The sequence below is a fragment of the Bombina bombina genome, chromosome 7 (assembly GCF_027579735.1).
Source record: "Bombina bombina isolate aBomBom1 chromosome 7, aBomBom1.pri, whole genome shotgun sequence".
Lineage (NCBI taxonomy): Eukaryota > Metazoa > Chordata > Amphibia > Anura > Bombinatoridae > Bombina > Bombina bombina.
In genome coordinates this window covers 492,744,821-492,769,691 of record NC_069505.1, presented here as the reverse complement: position 1 = coordinate 492,769,691, position 24,871 = coordinate 492,744,821, and the positions used below count along the sequence as shown (strand labels likewise).

At 38.9% G+C, this 24,871-nt stretch overlaps 1 protein-coding gene across 1 annotated transcript; it reads right to left on the bottom strand.

The window, feature by feature from the left end:
* Window positions 1-337: 337 nt before the first annotated feature.
* DMAC2 (distal membrane arm assembly component 2) lies at window positions 338-16,782 on the bottom strand. Its single transcript, XM_053689096.1, has 6 exons — window positions 16,744-16,782; window positions 5,548-5,759; window positions 3,007-3,087; window positions 1,151-1,290; window positions 814-976; window positions 338-667 (listed from the first exon to the last, which is right to left on the bottom strand). The coding sequence occupies exons 1-6, from the start codon at window positions 16,759-16,761 to the stop codon at window positions 472-474; spliced, it is 810 nt and encodes a 269-aa protein (XP_053545071.1). The 5' UTR covers window positions 16,762-16,782; the 3' UTR covers window positions 338-471.
* Window positions 16,783-24,871: the final 8,089 nt, after the last annotated feature.

Here is a 24,871-nt window from a genome sequence, read left to right as displayed (position 1 = left end):
CTTTTATTATCCATTCCCCAGTTTTGCATAACCAACACGGTTATATTAATATACTTTTTACCTCTGTGATTAACTTGTATCTAAGCCTCTGCAGACTGCCCCCTTATCTCAGTTCTTTTAACAGACTTGCATTTTAGCCAATCAGTGCCCTCTCATAAGTAACTCCACGTGAGTGAGCACAATCTTATTTATATGGCACACATTAACTAATGCCCTCTAGCTGTGAAAACCTGTCAAATGCACTCAGATAACAGGTGGCCTTCAAGAGCTTAGAAATTAGCATATAAGCCTACCAATGTTTAGCTTTCAACTAAGAATACCAATAAAACAAAACAAATTTGATGATAAAAGTAAATTGGAAAGTTTTTTTTAAAATTGCATGTCCTATTTGAATCATGAAAGTTTAATTTAGGCTAGACTGTCCCTTTGACAGTTCTCAATCACTCCACTTCATCCTGCTGTATACCACAATTATGCACCCTTGATAGTATCTAATTTGGTCTCTACATCAAATATGTGGGAGGCACTAGACTGTGTGGGATCCAGTCCATCTGTATAGTCCATGCCTACAATTTCACACCCAGGAAGCACTTCCTCTAGGAGGATCCGCACCAAGCCTTTGTTGCTTACAGAAGGGAGGTTGGATACATCCAGGTGTTTCAGTTTTCTGTGAAAAAAAAAGAAAAAGATGAGAACAAACGTCTGAGCTGAGTGAGATGAAATTCAAGTTTAAAACAAGATACAGAAATGTGAAGAGATCAGATTTTGAGGGAAGCATTTTTTGTAGAGAGAGGTTGGCTAGAAGCCACTTACTGTAGATGGTGCAGGGTAGCGAGACCCCGCTCTGTGACTTGCGGGCAGCCGGCCAGCGACAGGACCTCCAGTGAATCCTTAAATACTTGCAGACGGCTCAGTGCCCAGTCATCTAGATGAGGACAAGCTCTGAGGTTCAGTTCTTGTAACTCCTTCAGGGACACTACCAAAGGGAAGGAGTCATTGGAACACACAACCACCAAAATATACAACTCCCACAAACTATTCAATAAAAATCCAGCAATAAATAATAACTCCAGAAATAGATACTCACAAGGTGACCAAACTCTACTGTACATTAAAATGGGCTATGCACATAGTGGTAGCTCTCTCTCACCTATGTTATCTAAGCCCTGATAGGCGATTCGGGAGCCACTGAGGTCAACGCATTCCAATGGCACATCCTTATGCTGCAAGAAGTCCCAGCTAAATCGGCCACGACTGTTCGGACGGTACCAGCTTTCTTGTCCTTGAAATCTAACAGGGAGAAATGGAGAGCTAAGAACACATGCTTAAAAGGGACACTGAACCCAATTTTTTCTTTCTTGATTCAGATAGAGCATGCAATTTTAAGCAACTTTCTAATTTACTCCTATTATCAAAGTTTCTTCATTCTCTTGGTATCTTTATTTGAAATGCAAGAATGTAAGTTTAGATGCCGGACCATTTTTGGTGAACAACCTGGGTTGTTCTTGCTGATTGGTGGATAAATTCATCCACCAATGAACAAATGCTTTCCAGGGTACTGAACCAAACAAATAGCTTAGATGCATTCTATTTCAAATAAAGATAGCAAGAGAACGAAGAAAAAATGATAATAGGAGTAAATTAGAAAGTTGCTTAAAATTGCATGCTCTATCTGAATCACAAATGAAAAAATTTGCGTTCAGTGTCCCTTTAAGCGCACAAAATATTTTTTTTAAAAAAAAACATGTTGGTTAGGAACAACAGTGTTTTTGCTAAGAAATGTTTATATATATATATACACACACACACACACACATTATACACACACATTTTCTGAGTCCCTAGCTCCTACTGAGCATGTGCAAGAATTCACAGAATATACATATATGCATTTTTGATTGGCTGATGGCTGTCACATGATATAGGAGTGGAAATAGACATAACTTTGAAACTTAAAGTGCAGACTAAGAACTATTGCATTGTCTTGTTATCCTGCATTTGTTGATTATACAAATCTTCTGTGTTTACTGGTCCTTTAAAGGGCAATTATAGCCAAAAAAAATGAAATGCTCTAATCCATTACAACATTTAACTTTGATCCTATTGCAGAGGTAGAAATACTACTTGGGACTCTCAGAGCACTGCTGGTCCAGATCGGAAAACGCTGGTGATTTAATCAGCAGCGCTAGTTCTCCATCTGAGTCGCTTGACTAGCGCTGCTGATTGGATCAACCACGCTTTTCACTCGGGACCAGTAATAGTCTGCGACTCCAAAAAGGTATTTCTACTGTGAGTTTAACCCCTTTGTGATGGTCTTAAAATTACATGCTCTAACAGATTAGGCCGTGTAATTTTTTTATTTTAAACTAGAATGGCCCTTTAATTTTATTCTACAAAGCTTTCAATGTAAAAGAAGGAAGAGAGAAAGGAAAGGATGCCTGCTCAAACAATACAAACATATTTTGCCACCCGAAATGTTTCCTTAATGATTCAGATAGAACATACAATTGTAAACAACTTTCCAATTTACTTCCATTATCTATTTTGCTTAGTTCGCTTGGTATCCATTGTTTAAAAGTATACCTAGGTAGGCTTAGGAGCTGGAAGCTAGCTGCTGATTGGTGGCTTCACATATTTGCCTGTTCTCATTGGTTTACCAATGTTTTCAATTAGCTCCCAGTATTGCATTGCTAATCCTTCAACAAAGAATAACAAGAGAATAAAGCAAAATTGACAATAGAAGTAAATTGGATAGTTGTTTAAAAATACGTGCTCTATCTGAATAATGAAAGAAATGTTTGTGTTTAATGTCCCTTTAAGTTTACTTATTTTATTTTCACACCCTTGCCAAATATTATTTTCTGTTATTAAGAATTTTAGAATAGGATTAAATACTTCGTTTTTTTCTGTTGTATACTACCCACCCCCCAAATAATGATTTAATGGATAAAAATAAAGAAATTCTAGCGTTATACTTCGCTTCAATATCTGCCATGAGATAAATACCTTACACTTCCTCTCTGTGATAGAGTGTAAAAAGCAGCCGCCACATAATGCCCATACAGATTTTGTGTGTACGTGTATTGTCTGAAACAAAGAAAAGACATTATTGGTAAACTTTTATTCTCTATGCGTTATTACTCCATGACACGTCATGCAACTGCTTGTAAGTATACAGAGGTTAGCCTCCAACGTGTACGCCAGTGCGCCTGCAGGTGTAAGTATATAGCAGTTACCCTGTGATTTTTATGCTGGTGTGACTGCAGGTGTAAGTATATAGCAGTTACTCTGTGTCATGTACACCAGTGCGCCTGCAGGTGTAAGTATATAGCAGTTACTCTGTGTCATGTACACCAGGCCGACTGCAGGTGTAAGTATATAGCAGTTACTCTGTGTCATGTACGCCAGTGCGCCTGCAGGTGTAAGTATATAGCAGTTACTCTGTGTCATGTACGCCAGGCCGACTGCAGGTGTAAGTATATAGCAGTTACTCTGTGTCATGTACGCCATTGCGACTGCAGGTTTAAGTATATAGCAGTTACCCTGTGTCATGTACGCCAGGCCGACTGCAGGTGTAAGTATATAGCAGTTACCCTGTGTCATGTACGCCAGGCCGACTGCAGGTGTAAGTATATAGCAGTTACCCTGTGATTTTTATGCTGGTGTGACTGCAGGTGTAAGTATATAGCAGTTACTCTGTGTCATATACGCCAGGCCGACTGCAGGTGTAAGTATATAGCAGTTACTCTGTGTCATGTACGCCAGGCTGACTGCAGGTGTAAGTATATAGCAGTTACTCTGTGTCATGTACGCCAGGCCGACTGCAGGTGTAAGTATATAGCAGTTACTCTGTGTCATGTACGCCAGGCTGACTGCAGGTGTAAGTATATAGCAGTTACTCTGTGTCATGTACGCCAGGCTGACTGCAGGTGTAAGTATATAGCAGTTACTCTGTGTCATGTACGCCAGGCCGACTGCAGGTGTAAGTATATAGCAGTTACCCTGTGATTTTTATGCTGGTGTGACTGCAGGTGTAAGTATATAGCAGTTACCCTGTGATTTTCACGCCAGTGCGACTGCAGATATAAGTATATAGCAGTTACCCTGTGACTTGTACGCTGGTGCGACTGCAGGTGTTAGTATATAGCAGTTACCCTGTGACTTGTACGCTGGTGCGACTGCAGGTGTTAGTATATAGCAGTTACCCTGTGACTTGCACACCAGTGCGACTGCAGGTGTAAGTATATAGCAGTTACCCTGTGACTTGTACACCAGTGCAACTGCAGGTGTAAGTATATAGCAGTTACTCTGTGTCATGTACGCCAGACGGCTGCAGGTGTAAGTATATAGCAGTTACTTTGTGACTTGTACACCAGTGCAACTGCAGGTGTAAGTATATAGCAGTTACTCTGTGTCATGTACGCCAGGCTGACTGCAGGTGTAAGTATATAGCAGTTACTCTGTGTCATGTACGCCAGGCCGACTGCAGGTGTAAGTATATAGCAGTTACCCTGTGATTTTTATGCTGGTGTGACTGCAGGTGTAAGTATATAGCAGTTACCCTGTGACTTGTACGCTGGTGCGACTGCAGGTGTTAGTATATAGCAGTTACCCTGTGACTTGCACACCAGTGCGACTGCAGGTGTAAGTATATAGCAGTTACCCTGTGACTTGTACACCAGTGCAACTGCAGGTGTAAGTATATAGCAGTTACTCTGTGTCATGTACGCCAGACGGCTGCAGGTGTAAGTATATAGCAGTTACTTTGTGACTTGTACACCAGTGCAACTGCAGGTGTAAGTATATAGCAGTTACTCTGTGACTTGTACGCCAGTGCGACTGCAGGTGTAAGTATATAGCAGTTACCCTGTGACTTGCACACCAGTGCGACTGCAAGTGTAAGTATATAGCAGTTACTCTGTGTCATGTACGCCAGTGCGACTGCAGGTGTAAGTATATAGCAGTTACCCTGTGACATGCACACCAGTGCAACTGCAGATGTTAGTATATAGCAGTTACTCTGTGACTTGTACGCCAGTGCGACTGCAGGTGTAAGTATATAGCAGTTACCCTGTGACTTGCACACCAGTGCGACTGCAAGTGTAAGTATATAGCAGTTACTCTGTGTCATGTACGCCAGTGCGACTGCAGGTGTAAGTATATAGCAGTTACCCTGTGACATGCACACCAGTGCAACTGCAGATGTTAGTATATAGCAGTTACTCTGTGACTTGTACGCCAGTGTAACTGCAGGTGTAAGTATATAACAATTACCCTGTGTTGACTATGTCTATTAGACTTCCCTATAGTAAAATAGTTACCTGTGACTCATATACTTGTCTGACTGAACATATCTAAATATTGCAACTATCCTATTAAACATATGCCTGTGTTTCTGCATGTTGTGGCTATTCTGCATACAGCCGTTTATATCTGTATATTGCAGTTATCTGTATGTATATTGTGCTTACCATGTAACATACAAGCCTATGTGACTGTATGGGTAAGTATAGCAGAACTATAACACAAGATGATTATGATACATACACATTTTTCCTACGCAGGTTCCAGTATTTCAAGTTCATTCTCCAGTTTAGCATGGCCTCAATGTCATAGAATTGATTGTACAGAAATTGCATGAACCCATTTTTCGAGGAGGAGTCTGGTGGAGAAGAGATTGACGAAAAGCTGCGGAGACTGAGCCGGGAGATTCCCCAGCACAGGCTGAAAGGGACTTTCAAACATTGCAGCTGCTGAAACTAAACAAACAAATCAAAATACATCAGATTAACAAATGATTGAGTCAGAAGTTGTTATTGTAATTTACTGTTAAGGTAGTTTTAAACTAAATATATTAAAAGGGAGTCTACTTGAAAATGTTTATTATTTAAAAAGATAGATAATCCCTTTATTACCCATTTTATTTTTTATTAACCCCTTAAAGGCAGGGCTTGACAAACCCAGGCACCAGGGAGCCACTGGCTCTTAGGATTTTACCCCTCACTCCTAACTTTCTGGGCTATTCTTCATATATTTAAATAAAAATACCACTGTCTGGCTCCCAAATTTTAAACAGGTTTGCCGAACACTGCCTTACGGACCTTTCTTTGGGGATTGCATTTTTAATAGTGTGGTTCCTGCCACCAGTGGTGAGACTGCACTATTTCTGGTGGCCAGCAGGAGAGGATATAATAGCGAGGTTCTGGGGACCCACGCTATTATAACTAAGAAATCCCTAAACGTCCAGCGACGTACAGAGTACGTTGGGGTTGTTAAGGGGTTAATATACGTTGTACCTCTGTGATTACCTTGTATCTAAGCCTCTGCAGGCTGCCCCCTTATCTCAGTGATTTTTACAAACTTTAATTTTAGTCAATCAGTGCTCGTTCCTGCATAACCATTATCATTCTCTACAGGAGTGAGCAGTATGTTATTTATATGGCACACGTTTACTCTTTGTTCTTTATTCAATTTTTAAAGGAACACAAAAAGTCAGTAAAGTCAAAATTAAAATGTCATTATTCAGACAATGAGCGCATACAATTTGCTTTGTTCACTTGATAGCCTTTGTTGAAGGATAAACGTAGGTATGCTCAGGAGCAGCACTACTGGGAGATAGCTGGTAATTGGTGGTGGCACATATAAGCCTTTTGTCATTGGCTCACATAATATCTTCTCAGCAAATATTCGTCTTCAGTGGTCTCTCCCCCCCCAGACTTCACCTTGACTAAAAATCCTGCAATATCTCATAGTAGTGCACTTCCGCTCCAAAGCTTAGCTAGTTATGCTTTTCAACAAGGGATACCAAGAGAATAAAGTAAATTTAGAGGTAAAGAAAAAAAAAAGAAGAAGGTGTTACAATACCCTATTATTGCATTCATTTGTTCTGGTAACTACCTGTTTAACCCTACCTGTTTTATTACTAAGAATAATAAAATGCTGTAACATGTCCCTTTAAAATATTTTGAGATTTATAGACCTACTGAATTGTTATTAAAGGGACAGTCTACTCCAGAACTGTTATTGTTTTAAAAGATAGATAATCCCTTTATTATGAAACTAGGAAAACTGCGGCAATCCAAGGTTAAAAAATACACTTTATTAAAGCAAATTAAAAATATCCATGCACATGAAAGAACACTTCCATTTACATCTCTTACACGTTTTGCGCCTCTCACAGGCACTTACTCATAGATGACGACAGCAGCTAAAGATGAGCATTTTAAACACACACTCAACCAATCACAAGCAATGTATATAAAATTTAAAAACGTGCTAAACATTAAAAAAAAATGCTGCAAATAATGGACTGATACGAATTTGTAAAACAAGTCACCAATCGCATAAACACAGAATCAATGTAAAATTTCAATGTCAGATTTCATATGTCACAGATGCCTGAATATTTCATTATGAATAAAAGATGACAATACAGAAAAATGTGAATGCAAAAATACACATTGTGCAAACTATATCCAAATCAAGCTTACTTGTCAATCGACAAAGTAGCTCATACCCCACTCCCAGTTAAAAGGGACACTCAAGTCAAAATTAAACTTTCATGATTCAGATAGAGCTGTAATTTTAACCCTTTCCGGTGCAATGTCAGAATATATTTGACAAAGGGTTTTACCGCTTGCAGTCCAATGTCGGATATATTCCAACATGACTTTGCCACTGGGGATATCTGGCATCCTGATTGGAAGGTGTGTACACACCCACGACAGCTCTACAGCCCATATGGGACGCTTCTGGATATCTTGCATCCTGATTAGGTGTGTACACACCCACGAGAGCTCTACAGCGCATATGGGACGCTTCTGGATATCTGGCATCCTGATTAGAAGGTGTGTACACACCCACGACAGCTCTACAGCGCATATGGGACGCTTCTGGATATCTGGCATCCTGATTAGAAGGTGTGTACACACCCACGACAGCTCTACAGCCAATATGGGATGCTTCTGGATATCTGGCATCCTGATTAGAAGGTGTGTACACACCCACGAGAGCTCTACAGCCCATATGGGACGCTTCTGGATATCTGGAATCCTGATTAGAAGGTGTGTACACACCCACGAGAGCTCTACAGCCCATATGGGACGCTTCTGGATATCTGGCATCCTGATTAGAAGGTGTGTACACACCCACGAGAGCTCTACAGCCCATATGGGACGCTTCTGGATATCTGGCATCCTGATTAGAAGGTGTGTACACACCCACGAGAGCTCTACAGCCCATATGGGACGCTTCTGGATATCTGGCATCCTGATTAGAAGGTGTGTACACACCCACGAGAGCTCTACAGCCCATATGGGACGCTTCTGGATATCTGGCATCCTGATTAGAAGGTGTGTACACACCCACGAGAGCTCTACAGTCCATATGGGACGCTTCTGGATATCTGGCATCCTGATTAGAAGGAGTGTACACACCCACGAGAGCTCTACAGCCCATATGGGACGCTTCTGGATATCTTGCATCCTGATTAGAAGGTGTGTACACACCCACGAGAGCTCTACAGCCCATATGGGACGCTTCTGGATATGAGACACGGTTCTCATTGGGGAAGAGCTGACTGCTGCACAGAAGTCCCTGCCCTGATTCATTTCCCCACACTTAATACGCCCCTTGGTTGCAGATACTGAACTGAATTCCGCTGGCATTACAGCAATCTGCAAGGGTGTGCACTTCTGGAACCAATACCGCATATATTTCCCCCCCCCCCCCCAGAAAATAAAATAAGACCTGCTGGCGCAATAAAGCTAAAATGTATAGGACCGGAAAGGGTTAAACAACTTTCCAATTTACTTTCATTAACAAAATGTGCACAGTCTTTTTATATTTACACTTTTTGAGTCATCAGTTCCTACTGAGCATGTGCAAGAATTCACTAAATATACGTATATGCATTTGTGATTGGCTGATGGCTGTCACATGATACAGAAGGAGTGGAAATAGACAGAACTGTAATATGTCAGAAAAAAAATGTACTATTCATTTGAAGTTCAGACTAAGTGCTATTGCATTGTCTTTTTTTTTTATTTTTATCATGCATGTGTATATTATGCAAATCTACTGAATTGACCGGTCCTTTAATACCCTGAGAACTTTTTGTTTTCAACTTGTAAATCCAAGAGTTCACTTTTGGAAAGAATCTTATACAAATTTCCTCCTCTAGGTGGTAGTATAGCCATATATATAACAAACTTGGGCCTAGATTTGGAGTTCAGCGGTAGCCGTCAAAACCAGCGTTAGAGGCTCCTAACGCTGGTTTTGGGCGCCCGCTGGTATTTGGAGTCAGTGATTAAAGGGTCTAACGCTCACTTTTCAGCCGCGACTTTTCCATACCGCAGATCCCCCTACGCCATTTGCGTAGCCTATCTTTTCAATGGGATCTTTCTAACGCTGGTATTTAGAGTCGTTTCTGAAGTGAGCGTTAGAGCTCTAACGACAAGATTCCAGCCGCCTGAAAATAGCAGGAGTTAAGAGCTTTCTGGCTAATGCCGGTTCATAAAGCTCTTAACTACTGTACCCTAAAGTACACTAACACCCATAAACTACCTATGTACCCCTAAACCGAGCTCCCCCCACATCGCCGCCACTCGATTAAAATTTTTAACCCCTAATCTGCCGACCGCCACCTACGTTATACTTATGTACCCCTAATCTGCTACCCCTAACACCGCCGACCCCTGTATTACATTTATTAACCCCTAACCTGCCCCCCACAACATCGCCGCCAGCTACTTAAAATAATTAACCCATAATCTTCCGACCGCAAAGCGCCGCCACCTACGTTATCCCTATGTACCCCTAATCTGCTACCCCTAACACCGCCGACCCCTATATTATATTTATTAACCCCTAACCTGCCCCCCACAACATCGCCGCCAGCTACTTAAAATAATTAACCCCTAATCTTCCGACCGCAAAGCGCCGCCACCTACATTATCCCTATGTACCCCTAATCTGCTACCCCTAACACCGCCGACCCCTATATTATATTTATTAACCCCTAACCTGCCCCCCACAACATCGCCGCCAGCTACTTAAAATAATTAACCCCTAATCTTCCGACCGCAAAGCGCCGCCACCTACGTTATCCCTATGTACCCCTAATCTGCTACCCCTAACACCGCCGACCCCTATATTATATTTATTAACCCCTAACCTGCCCCCCACAACATCGCCGCCAGCTACTTAAAATAATTAACCCCTAATCTTCCGACCGCAAAGCGCCGCCACCTACGTTATCCCTATGTACCCCTAATCTGCTACCCCTAACACCGCCGACCCCTATATTATATTTATTAACCCCTAATCTGCCCCCCACAACGTCGCCGACACCTGCCTACACTTATTAACTCCTAATCTGCCGAGCGGACCTGAGCGCTACTATAATAAAGTTATTAACCCCTAATCCGCCTCACTAACCCTATCATAAATAGTATTAACCCCTAATCTGCCCTCCCTAACATCGCCGACACCTACCTTCAATTATTAACCCCTAATCTTCCGATCGGAGCTCACCGCTATTCTAATAAATGTATTAACCCCTAAAGCTAAGTCTAACCCTAACACTAACACCCCCCTAAGTTAAATATAATTTACATCTAACGAAATTAATTAACTCTTATTAAATAACTTATTCCTATTTAAAGCTAAATACTTACCTGTAAAATACATCCTAATATAGCTACAATATAAATTATAATGATATTATAGCTATTTTAGGATTAATATTTATTTTACAGGCAACTTTGTAATTATTTTAACCAGGTACAATAGCTATTAAATAGTTAAGAACTATTTAATAGTTACCTAGTTAAAATAATAACAAATTTACCTGTAAAATAAATCCTAACCTAAGATATAATTAAACCTAACACTACCCTATCAATAAATAAATTAAATAAACTACCTACAATTACCTACAATTAACCTAACACTACACTATCAATAAATTAATTAAACACAATTCCTACAAATAAATACAATTAAATAAACTAGCTAAAGTACAAAAAATAAAAAAGAACTAAGTTACAGAAAATAAAAAAATATTTACAAACATAAGAAAAATATTACAACAATTTTAAACTAATTACACCTACTCTAAGCCCCCTAATAAAACAACAAAGCCCCCCAAAATAAAAAATTCCCTACCCTATTCTAAATTAAAAAAGTTACAAGCTCTTTTACCTTACCAGCCCTGAACAGGGCCCTTTGCGGGGCATGCCCCAAGAATTTCAGCTCTTTTGCCTGTAAAAAAAAACATACAATACCCCCCCCCCAACATTACAACCCACCACCCACATACCCCTAATCTAACCCAAACCCCCCTTAAATAAACCTAACACTAATCCCCTGAAGATCTTCCTACCTTGTCTTCACCATCCAGGTATCACCGATCCGTCCTGGCTCCAAGATCTTCATCCAACCCAAGCGGGGGTTGGCGATCCATAATCCGGTGCTGAAGAGGTCCAGAAGAGGCTCCAAAGTCTTCCTCCTATCCGGCAAGAAGAGGACATCCGGACCGGCAAACATCTTCTCCAAGCGGCATCTTCGATCTTCTTCCATCCGGAGCGAAGTGGCAGGATCCTGAAGACCTCCAGCGCGGAACATCCATCCGGACCGACGACTGAACGACGAATGACTGTTCCTTTAAGGGACGTCATCCAAGATGGCGTCCCTCGAATTCCGATTGGCTGATAGGATTCTATCAGCCAATCGGAATTAAGGTAGGAATTTTCTGATTGGCTGATGGAATCAGCCAATCAGAATCTAGTTCAATCCGATTGGCCGATCCAATCAGCCAATCAGATTGAGCTCGCATTCTATTGGCTGATCGGAACAGCCAATAGAATGCGAGCTCAATCTGATTGGCTGATTGGATCAGCCAATAGGATTGAACTTGATTCTGATTGGCTGATTCCATCAGCCAATCAGAAAATTCCTACCTTAATTCCGATTGGCTGATAGAATCCTATCAGCCAATCGGAATTCGAGGGACGCCATCTTGGATGACGTCCCTTAAAGGAACAGTCATTCGTCGTTCAGTCGTCGGTCCGGATGGATGTTCCGCGCTGGAGGTCTTCAGGATCCTGCCACTTCGCTCCGGATGGAAGAAGATCGAAGATGCCGCTTGGAGAAGATGTTTGCCGGTCCGGATGTCCTCTTCTTGCCGGATAGGAGGAAGACTTTGGAGCCTCTTCTGGACCTCTTCAGCACCGGATTATGGATCGCCAACCCCCGCTTGGGTTGGATGAAGATCTTGGAGCCAGGACGGATCGGTGATACCTGGATGGTGAAGACAAGGTAGGAAGATCTTCAGGGGATTAGTGTTAGGTTTATTTAAGGGGGGTTTGGGTTAGATTAGGGGTATGTGGGTGGTGGGTTGTAATGTTGGGGGGGGGGGTATTGTATGTTTTTTTTTCAGGCAAAAGAGCTGAAATTCTTGGGGCATGCCCCGCAAAGGGCCCTGTTCAGGGCTGGTAAGGTAAAAGAGCTTGTAACTTTTTTAATTTAGAATAGGGTAGGGAATTTTTTATTTTGGGGGGCTTTGTTATTTTATTAGGGGGCTTAGAGTAGGTGTAATTAGTTTAAAATTGTTGTAATATTTTTCTTATGTTTGTAAATATTTTTTTATTTTCTGTAACTTAGTTCTTTTTTATTTTTTGTACTTTAGCTAGTTTATTTAATTGTATTTATTTGTAGGAATTGTGTTTAATTAATTTATTGATAGTGTAGTGTTAGGTTAATTGTAGGTAGTTTATTTAATTATTTTATTGATAGGGTAGTGTTAGGTTTAATTATATCTTAGGTTAGGATTTATTTTACAGGTAAATTTGTTATTATTTTAACTAGGTAACTATTAAATAGTTCTTAACTATTTAATAGCTATTGTACCTGGTTAAAATAATTACAAAGTTGCCTGTAAAATAAATATTAATCCTAAAATAGCTATAATATCATTATAATTTATATTGTAGCTATATTAGGATTTATTTTACAGGTAAGTATTTAGCTTTAAATAGGAATCATTTATTTAATAAGAGTTAATTTATTTCGTTAGATAAAAATTATATTTAACTTAGGGGGGTGTTAGTGTTAGACTTAGCTTTAGGGGTTAATCCATTTATTAGAATAGCGGTGAGCTCCGATCGGAAGATTAGGGGTTAATAATTGAAGGTAGGTGTCGGCGATGTTAGGGAGGGCAGATTAGGGGTTAATACTATTTATGATAGGGTTAGTGAGGCGGATTAGGGGTTAATAACTTTATTATAGTAGCGCTCAGGTCCGCTCGGCAGATTAGGGGTTAATAAGTGTAGGCAGGTGTCGGCGACGTTGAGGGGGGCAGATTAGGGGTTAATAAATATAATATAGGGGTCGGCGGTGTTAGGGGCAGCAGATTAGGGGTACATAGGGATAATGTAGGTAGCGGCGGTTTACGGAGCGGCAGATTAGGGGTTAAAAAAATATGCAGGGGTCAGCGATAGCGGGGGCGGCAGATTAGGGGTTAATAAGTGTAAGGTTAGGGGTGTTTAGACTCGGGGTACATGTTAGAGTGTTAGGTGCAGACGTAGGAAGTGTTTCCCCATAGGAAACAATGGGGCTGCGTTAGGAGCTGAACGCTGCTTTTTTGCAGGTGTTAGGTTTTTTTTCAGCTCAAACAGCCCCATTGTTTCCTATGGGGGAATCGTGCACGAGCACGTTTTTGAGGCCGGCCGCGTCCGTAAGCAACTCTGGTATCGAGAGTTGCATTTGCGGTAAAAATGCTCTACGCTCCTTTTTTGGAGCCTAACGCAGCATTTGTTTGAACTCTCGATACCAGAGTTAAATTTATGGTGCGGCCAGAAAAAAGCCTGCGGAGCGTTAACAGCCCTTTTACCGCCGAACTCCAAATCTAGGCCTTGGAAAATTAGTAAAGTAAAATACTGTATATTGGTGACTAATTAACCAATGCAAAGGAGTTACTGAAATAATGAAATGCTCTATTAAATTACATAATTTTATTAATGCAATCAGCATGCCCAATTTAAAGGTATAGAAAGGTAAAAATGCACGTGGGTGCATTTCAATTTTAAATAAAAGCATTTTTTTTTTGTAATACACTTCCATTATTATTATTGGTTATTTGTAAATTTGCAAAAATGCTTTCAATAAAACTGATTACAGGTTTTTTTTACCACAGCAGCATACGAACATATGCTGTGAGGGTCTGTGCATCACTTTTGAAACACTACAACTTCTCATAGTCAGCAGAGGCTTGTATGACACAAATGAGGCCTTCGCAGGAACAATACACACTACAACCAGCTGTCTGAGCTTGAATACTGGTGCACGGTCCCTCACAGCATATGTGCATATGCCACTTAAAGGGACATTATACACTAGATTTTTCTTTGCATAAATGTTTTGTAGATGATCCATTTATATAGCCTATACAGTTTTTTTTTATTTTTTGTATAGTTTTGGTTATTTTTTTGATAACATTTCACTGATTTTTCAGACTCCTAACCAAGCCCCAAAGTTTTAGGAGAATACTGAGATATACCTGCTCCTGTTTGTGTAAAGAGTCTTTTCATATGCAGAGGAAGGGTCTGTTCTGTTTTTGCACTTGCAGTGGGTGTTCCAACAATTTTTTTTTAACAGTGCTAAACTGGGAGCTTCTAAGTAAGTTTTTAAACAGTTTTATACTGGAATTTTAGATCAGTATCTGTGCATATTCTTCTTTATAGTAGTGTATATTACATGCAGTAAAATGAAAATTGGTGTATACTATCCCTTTAAACACAGTACGCTTCTTTTTGGATAAATGGGAACCATATAAAATAACAATGAAAGAAGAAATACAAAAAAAAAAAAAAAGTGTGATTCAACAAGCTGGAGAAAATAGGGGGAAAAGGGTCACATACATAGTCACTATAAGAAATAGAGAAGTAGTTATCTTAAGATAGAAGAAAAATATCTCTATAGGGAAAGACGGTAATTAACAATAATCTGTATTTAATTTCACTATTTATAACTGTATTAATGGCTATGTATCAATATTATGAAGGTGTCTGTTTTTTTATTCTTTTTTGTACTTTGTTCCTCTTTTTGTATGTAAAGTGAATAATTGAAATAAACAGTGATAACATTTACTATATTTTTGCTTATGCAAGTATGTTGCAAAACATGCTTCTATTTAAAATTGAAACATATCCCTTTAAGATTTTACCTGACACCAGGTTTGCAGTGAAAATATTAACCATTTCTCATACTTAGACCTGCTGAGTTTCACTAATACACAGACTTACAGAGCTGTGATTACCATTTTCTCTTATACGCAGACCCCAAGAACAAACATTAAAGGGACGTTTTAGTGGAAAATTAATTGTTCTAAGACGTTAGAACATTATATTAATACATGTTTAATGGTGATTGTTTGTTTGGGGGAAGTATATAATACACTAATGCATTACATAGTTGTACTATCTTACTAAACATGTAACAACTGTAAGACCTCCACTGATCAGTGATTAACCCTTCCCTGAAACTAGGCAGAGCTGTTTTTAACCTTTTCCCAAATACACAGACCGGTACAAAGGTAGTGATGAACCATTTCCCGAACACACAAACCCGCTAAAGTGTGACTGAAGCCTTCCCTGTTACATAGGTTTACCATAATTTTTAGAGGTGAAACTGGGACCACCTGGTGTGGTGCCTGTGGGGGTGTGGCCAGGGTGTGGTCAAAGGGGCGTGACTATTACCAGTCCTTTTAAAGTAGTAGCTTTTATATGCGTAATGTTTTGTGGATACTCTACCCTTCCTCAGTCAAACAAGTGAATCACACAGTTTAAATAGACCATAACACCACCCCCTAGTGAAAAAGGCACCATTACGTTGTCATGGCAACCCATACACAACATGAGCAAATAAATCATTCATCTAAATCTCAGATTCTAAATACTGCCAAACATCAAGCATAATTATCAATTTCATAAAATAGTGAAAAGCGTATACATCACACAATTTAATATCTGCAGTGTAATATGTGTTTTATGTGTCTAATTAAGGAAGAGAACCAGATACTGATAAGGCATAAATACAACATTGAATGGAATAAGTAATAAGGAAACACATACCTGCTAAAGCTGTTTAAGAGGCTACTCTATACCATAATGCAGGAAGATTACAGCCAAAATGCTATTCTGCATGAACTAAAGTAAGATCCACGCCAATCCAGCCTGTATGCACTTTCTGTTCATACTCATATGATTCCCCTAAACCTGTATCACTGGTGATGTCACCAGGGGTCGACGGGGGGTGTTAAATTCTTAGAAAAATAAACCAAGTAGCCCTACAAAATTAAAAAACCCTATGCTGCTCACTCAGCCTGTATTACTAAATGTAAACTTTGAAGGACACAGACTATAAGATAAGCAGGGCTGTATGTAACAATGTACCAGCATCCAACTATGCTGGAGAGTCATAGTGCAGTCATTTTGAATAATGTATCCGGGTTTCAGGCAGTCTTAAACCCAGATACATGAGTTGAAACCCAGAGGTGGAAACCCTACTGGGACAAAATGAACAACTGGGTGGGACACTGGGACAGCGCCTCCAAACAGGGACAATCCCAGTAAAAGTGGGACTTCTGGTAAGCCTACTGTTACATAGCTTTACAGAGCATAGTTTATCACACCACTAACACGATACACAGATCCGCAGTAGTTTATACACGTATGGGTCACCTACCGATCTGGGCGCAGCCATGTTGGTTGGCAAAGACGTGAAAGGCGGAGGTAGGGCTAAAGCCATCTTGCGCGCGATGATTGGAAGAAGATTTTTTCTTTCCGTGTTCTGGTTGGTTGAAGTGAACATCCATCACAATATGATTGGCAATGTTTTGATTGGTTTACAACTTCATCTCTGCAGATGTTGATTGGCCAGAATATTTTCCGCACATGTACCGCTCTGTTGTAATGTTCCTTCGTGCATTCTGCCTTGTGTGAGTTCACACTGAGGGCGTGGCTTGTCCATTTCCCGCGTAAACAGGTACATTTTCACTAGTATTTGTATAAACGAGGATGTACAGAGTTTTATTTAAGGTTAGGTTTAGGTTCCATTGTGTTTATATCAATAAATATATCCGTTTATATTCTCATGTCTGTATATTTTTCTTTTTGTTTCCCCTGACAAAGTTCCCTAAATGACACATCTCCACTCATGCATTAACAATATGGCGCAGAAAGACATGACACTGCACGTGCACAACTTTATTTGTTACTGGCAACAAAGAAGGTTACAATATTCAGTGTAAAAGGGAAATTCACTGTTATGTTTTACTGGAAGTCATGACAGGTTTTAAAATACTACCAAATGTGTGTAATATGTAGATATTGAGGTAAAATCTCTGCTTTGTGATTCTTCAAGTAGCCATAAAGGTGTAAAACAGTATTCTGTGTGTGTCACTGGTAGTTTGGTGGGGTCAAATCACTGTTGTGTGTAAAACTACCAGCTTAAAGGGACAGTAAACACCGGAATTTTTGTTGTTTAAAAAGATAGATAATCCCTTTATTACCCATTCCCCAGTTTTACATAACCAACACAGTTATAATAATATACTTTTTACCTCTGTGATTACCTTGTATCTAAGCCTAAGTAGCCTGCCCCCTTATTTCAAGTGATGGTAAATTTTTCACAATTGAGCATTAAATTTGGATTCCCCAAGTATTGATAATACAAATCGCCCATATAAGTAATAAGTTACAATCTTTTTATGTGTCTCAAATTCCTATTTTACTTTATTAGTCGTAACGATCATTGCTCCTCCCCATGAATTACTTCCTTGAATTCTCTTCCTCCCGGTGACAGAGTTGAAAAACCCCTCTTCACGTCACAGCACTGGCATAACAACCTTTGTTTCGCTCTCTACGCATGCGTTAGTCAACTGTATTCACAGGTAGAGAATAGTTATGCTGTGGTTTCCAAGCTAGGGCATGCGCAGAATTGCAGAAAAATGTCTGACTAGTTTCGAGTACAGGCTGTACTCTTATTCATAGAATCAGTAGCAGGCAACATCGGCTGCAGTATAGGCTGAGTGAGAACTGAGAAAGGGGGCAAGGACAGTGCGCCCCTGTAAGGGAAGAGATAGACACCCCTGCTGTCAGGTCCTTATTAAACTGACTCTACTGTGAGTACAAAACATAATTACAAATAGCCTCTTAGACTCAAAATCACACGCTCCCAGACACAAAATCCAAAAGTCATACAGGGACAACTATACTGTGTACGTCACAAGCTGGGATGCTATTGAACCCTCAAAGCATGCATCAGTAACCAAAAAGCCCCCACTGATTTTAATAAAATAAAACACAAATACTACCTTATTTACTGCATTTAATTAAAGTTTGTTTTCTAAAATATTTGAGCATTCAACAAGAAAATAGGTTGTTGTATGTGTTTGTGCAATAAAGCTACTTTTGTTTAATGTGAGTTTAGTGTGTGTGTGTGTGGGGGGAAGAGGGGGTGCGGCCCGCAGAGCAGTGACCGGTGAAGCCACCTCCCTGAAATTAGTTTTTGCAAGTTGGGATGTCTGCATTGATTTGTGTGTTACTGTCAGCGAAGGGGATAAAATCAGTAATAGTGAATAGGGTTGCCAGGTGTCCAGTATTCAACCAGACAGTCCAGTATTTTAATAGGCTGTCCAGTAAAATCTTCATAAAATACTGGACACTTAAAGGACATAATACTCATATGCTAAATCGCACGAAAGTGATGCAACATAACTGTAAAAAGCTGTCAGGAAAATATCACCTGAGAATCTCTATGTACAATCGGAAGATATTTTACCTCACAATTTCCTCAGCTCACCAGAGTAAGTGCTGTGTATACAGTTATACGTCAGCTGCTGTCCAGCTGCAAGTAAAAAAAAAAAAAGAGAGAGGAAGAAATGAACAGCAGCCAATCAGCATCAGCAGTGCTGAGGTCATGAATTGTGATCTCATAAGATTTCATAGTAAACTTCCTTAAACTGAATAGGGAAATAACATGAGTGTGCATGAGGCACGCTCCCTTGCAGGTCCCGGGACAGGCATACTGATTTGCTGCTTAAAGTCCTTTACAATGGTGTGTGAATACTTAGGACATTTTGAGTTAAAATATCTTTTTTACTTAGAGATGTCCAGGTGATATTTTCAAGTCAGCTTTTTACAGCTATGCTGCATCTTTTTAAAGTGTTTCAACATTTGGGTATCATGTCCCTTTAAATGTCAATTTTTATTTATTTATTTTAAATCCCTGAGAGTTAGCAAAATGTAAAACTCATTACAAATATAGAGCAGAAAACGGGAAGTTAATGAGGTCAAATCACTTATGTTTACTGGCAGCCAAAGGGTAACATTTTTGGACTGGTTTCTAATAGGGATGCACCAAAATGAAAATTCTGGACCAAAACTGATACAGAAAATTCAGGATGCCCCTGGCCGAAAACCGAAACCGATTTTTTTTTTTTTTTTTTTAACTACAGTGTGTGTGTGTAGCTGAGAGAGCTTGTAGGCGGGAAAGCTCTAACAAATGGGCGTGGTTACTTATACCTTAGGGCGTGATCTGCAGTGAAACTGGTGGAGGTCTACAAGGGAGAGCGTGGTTATAGCCAGACAACAATACGAGGTGGACATGTGTTTTGTTTTTGGGTGTAGTTATCCGTACGATGGGCGTGGCTGCACCTGATCATCTCTCATCGTATCTCCGCCTAGTTCCTGGTTCGGGTCTCATACTGACCCGTCAGATTATTTGTCTGGAGCCCCAAATGGAATCTGCCTGTCACCTATCACCAGGACCCCCGGACTTAGCTATGACCTTACGTGCAAGGTGGTTATAGAAAGTTACTGTGCTTTTTTGTATACACTGTCTGGTGGGTGCTAATTTGTACCAACTGTGTGCGAGCTTGGGGCTTATGCATATATAGTGTGCACACATATTTGCCTCAGGCGAATAGAATGTCTACGCACAAGAGGCTGATGTATGAGCACTGTATATAAGGCTTATACATATATTCACTGTGTGTGCTTAGGGCTGTGTCTGATAATATCAAGTGTTTATAAACATGTTACTTATCCTCCTTTGAATACTGTATTCAGAACTTTGGTTTCCTTCTAAAAAAAAAGGGCACTGCTGGTTTCAAATATCATCATGTCATGGTACTTATGTGTGTGCTCTGTGTACCATGCCAGTGCTGTGCTGCTCACCTTATGCTAAGGATAGACATGTAACTCAATAGAACAGGGGAGGGCTGTACATTTTTAGCCATTTTGGTCCTCTTTGGGCCGAAATTGGAATTGCACATTTTCGGCGGCCCAAATTTTGGTGCATAGCTAGTATTATTTTTTATTTAGTTATGTGTAACAGAATCAGATTTAACCTTTTTTTTTTTTAACAATTATCAAAATAAAGTATAGTCCTAGAAAACTATTATGATATGCAAAATAGTAAGTCAAGTAATGAACTCAAACAGCAGCTCTAGGCTGGCATCAAATTTGAAATATGCTACACAATAATTTTACCGAAAATAAAAGGCAAAAAAAAAATGAAAACCGAAATAACCAAAAATGCCATTTTCGGCCGAAACTTTCTGCGGCCAAAATTTCAGTGCATCCCTAGTTTCTAAGATGGTGAGACGTTGTGGTCCTTTGGTGGGGTATGGACAGTCTGGGAATATGGGAAAGAACCATGGCGTGCGGCAGCACTAATCCGGAACAGCTGTGAAGCAAAGGTCATCCATGGAAAGTAAGCTATACCGGAGTGCCGTAGCCAGGGAGATCAACCCCAGAAACGGAAAGTGCATGAAAAAGAGGCAGGCACTACTCGGGGTGTAAAATGCAAAAAAATATTTTATTGTATTAACTTCCAGTGAAATAAAGGAAGCTATAAAACTCCAAAAAGGTACAAACACACAGACAGACAGAGGGGCAAATGGCCTGACGTGTTTTGCGCCCCCTAGTGACGCTTAATCATAGGCTAAGGTGATAGTGACTGGTCAAGCCTTATATACACATAAGTTAACCCTTCCCCCACTAGCAACAAAATAAAACATAAGATATACTTATTCATTATAAGAGAATTATACCTAGGACAAATACAACGAAAAAGAGAGCATACAACACACACCCAGATACAAAAGGCAAATATGAAAGAAAAAAGAAAAATTACAAATATGGAATACACATGTATATAAATACAAATATAGACAAAAGGAAGGACACTTTCTCAAAGTGATACCATTGAAAGCGTCATCATATATCAGGTATAGCTATAAGAAAATGTTATGTTTAAAAGTATACAAATATATGTGTACAAACATACATGCAAAAATACATAATTCATACTATAAATATTTACATAAGCTTGTATACAAATAGTAGCTATTAAATGGACACTGAACCCAAATTTTTTCTTTTGTGATTCAGATAGAGCATGAATTTTTTTTTTCCAATATAGTTTTTATTTTACATCAGCATTACATCAGTTTTCCCAAGGAAGAACATTGTCTATAGTTTTTTACATACATGCAATTTTATATCTACCTCATCTTGATTTAACTAAAGCTCAAAATTACAGTTAATCACTTTTCCTCAGTAATCATCCTTAATCAAAATGATTTATGTACATTTTGTATTTCAGTTGACTCAGTAATTATAGTTACGGTTAGTTAATTGCTAATCAACCACAATAACAGTCTACAAGAGTGAGTTATGTTAGACAACCGAGCAATCTTACATCAATTTTTCCCAGAGAGGAATATTGTCAGCAATTAATCCATACAGTATTTACATCTTCCTATTCTCTTAGAAGCTCTAAATTATTGATAATCAATTTCTATTCTTTTCTCAAAAGTTATCCTTAACCAGAGCAGTTTTATATGCATTTTTTATTTCAATTAACTCTGTTACTTAATAATTGCAGTTTATTAATTACTAAACCAACCATGATACCAATCTACTAGAAAATAACTTAAGCGACCCTACAACACAAAAAACAAAACGAAACAAAACAAAACAAAAAAAAGATATATATATTTTTTTAATTATAAATAAAAATAACACTTCTCCTATCCCCCCCCTCGAACCCCAGCCCCCCCTACCAAGCATCCAGCAACACCAATTCAGAATTTCTGAATGGATAAATTAAATGATCTATTTCAGGGGATGGAAATATTTTGATAAATTTCGCCCATTTGCTGAAAAAAGCTATTATTTCTCGTTCTGAGGATAAATCCGTTGCTTTTTGTTCAATTAAGCATTGTTTTTTTAGGTAATTTCTGAGCTCAGCTATTGTTGGGCTAAACCTATTCTTCCAGTTCCTAAAGATTAAATTTCTAGCTGCTAAAATAGTTAAGTTTTCTATTTTGGAGTCAGTGAAGTCCCTATTGTTGTTTGACAGAAAAATAATCATGGGTAACGAAATTTTGAGATGTGTGATCTTCATTATTTTAAGTAACAGATACTCGACTTTACCCCAGAATTGTTTAAGTCTAGGGCAGTTCCATATCATGTGAATTAAATCCGCTGCCGGCAGACTACATTTTGGGCATTTATTAAAGTTTAGATTGTACCATCTGTAGCCTCTATCAGGGGTGAAATATGTTTGATATAATAGCTTTATATGAGACTCCCTCCAAGTTTCTGCAATTGTAGCATCATTTGCTAATCTTATAGATCTAGCCACATGTGAGTTACTATCTATATCAGTATTGCTGAGGGTTGCCCATTTATGAGCTATCCTCTCTAAATTCATATTTCCTTTATATGAGTTCATAAGATTGTACCAGGGTGAAATGGAGAACAGACCTGCTCTAGTTAGAGCCACCCAATTCTCCAGTCTTCCCCAGGACCATTTCCACGGAAACTTATTTACTAATTGTGAAGTATAATGTCTAGCTTGGAGATAGGTGAAAAAATCCTGATTACTTAGGTTAAATTCAAGTTTCAGTTCCTCAAATGATTTAATTTTACCTGTCTCTGGATTAAGAAACTGTGAAACCAATCGTAAACCCTGGTTGTGCCAATATCGTAATTTTACCGATTGGGATCCCTCTTGAAATTCAGAATTCCCTAGAAAGATTTGGAATCTGGGAATACTGATATCTACTTCTAGAAGCATGGCTATTTTTCTCCAAGCAACAACTATCGAATAAATAGTTTTAAAATTTTTCACTTGCTTAGGAATCAAGTGGGATGCGCTATGAAGTATAGATATAGGCAGAAGAGGATATATTATACTGGCTTCTAGATCATAATCTGAGAAGTGATTGGATCCCGCAATCCAATCTGTTGCAACTCTTCCCAGGAACGACAAGTTATAAAGATATATATTAGGCAATGCCAGGCCCGCCATCTGTCTAGGAAGATATAATCTTTGCAAAGATATTCTGGGTTTTTTGGATTGCCATATAAATTTGCGCAATGCAGTGCTGAATTTCTTAAAGTCATATGATTTTAATCTAATAGGAATATTTTGCAATATATAGCAGATTTTAGGCAGAATCACCATTTTAAATAATGCGATACGTCCAGTTAATGAAAGAGGTAGATTCTGCCAATTTCTCATCTGTATTATAGCTTGTAATAGAATTGGTGATATATTCAAGGAGTACCATTCCTGAGGATGGATAGATATCAATATTCCCAAATATCTGAATGATTTGGTCACAACCTTAAAGGGGTTATCTATATAAGAGTTTTCCTTCGTTCTTAGCCATAGTAGTTCTGATTTCATATTGTTCATTTTATAGCCTGAGAATTGGCCAAATGTTTCAATTATTTCCAATAACTTTGGGATATTTACTAGGGTATTTGAAATATAAATCAATAAATCGTCTGCATATAATGCCACTTTAACTTCCTTATTAAGGATTTTGATACCCTCAACTTGTTGTCTGATTTTAATAGCAAGTGGCTCAATTGCCAAGTCAAATAATAAAGGGGATAACGGACATCCCTGCCGTGTCCCCTTTTTCAATCCTATTCTATCAGATACTAATCCATTAGTGAGTAGACTTGTAGATGCTTGTAAATTGACTTTTTTAACTAGATTGATAAATTTATTCCCCAGTCCAAATCGTTCTAACGCATCAATTAAGTGTTCATGATAGACCCTATCGAACGCTTTTTCAGCGTCAATAGCTAAAATAGCCGCGTCTGGGTAACTAAAAGGTAGTCTTTCTTCTGAATTATTAAAATAATCAACAATTAGAAGAAGTTGTCTTATTTTGGCTGCTGAACTACATTTAAATAAAAACCCCGCCTGGTCACTATGAATAATCTCAGCTAATCCTCCCTGTAATCTTTTAGCTAAAATAGAAGAAAATAACTTATAGTCAGAATTTAATAAGGCTATGGGTCTATATGATTCCCTTTGTTGTGGATTTTTTCCTGGTTTAAGTATTAGAGTAGTGTAAGATTCCACAAAATTTGATGGGATTTGAGCCTCTTCTATAAAAAAATAATTAAAAAGCTTAGTTAGATGGGGAGTGTTGTTTCTAAACTTTTATAGAATTCGTTGGGGATTGCATCAGGACCAGGGGCTTTCTCAGTTTTTAATGTTTTAATTGTTTGCATTACTTCTAATTCTGTTATTGGTGCATTTAATTTAGCTTTAAGCTCCTTATCACATTTTGTAATGGGTATACCTTTCCAGAATTTGTCTTGTGCATCTACCTTAAATGTAGAATTAGTATATATGGCTTTATAATATTGAAAAAACGATTCTCAGATTTCCTCCGTTTTGGTGAGACAATTCCCATCTACCTTTAGACATTCAATTATATTAGACTGTTTAGAGTTTTTCACTAGTTTAGACAATAGTCTGCCTGATTTATTGCCGT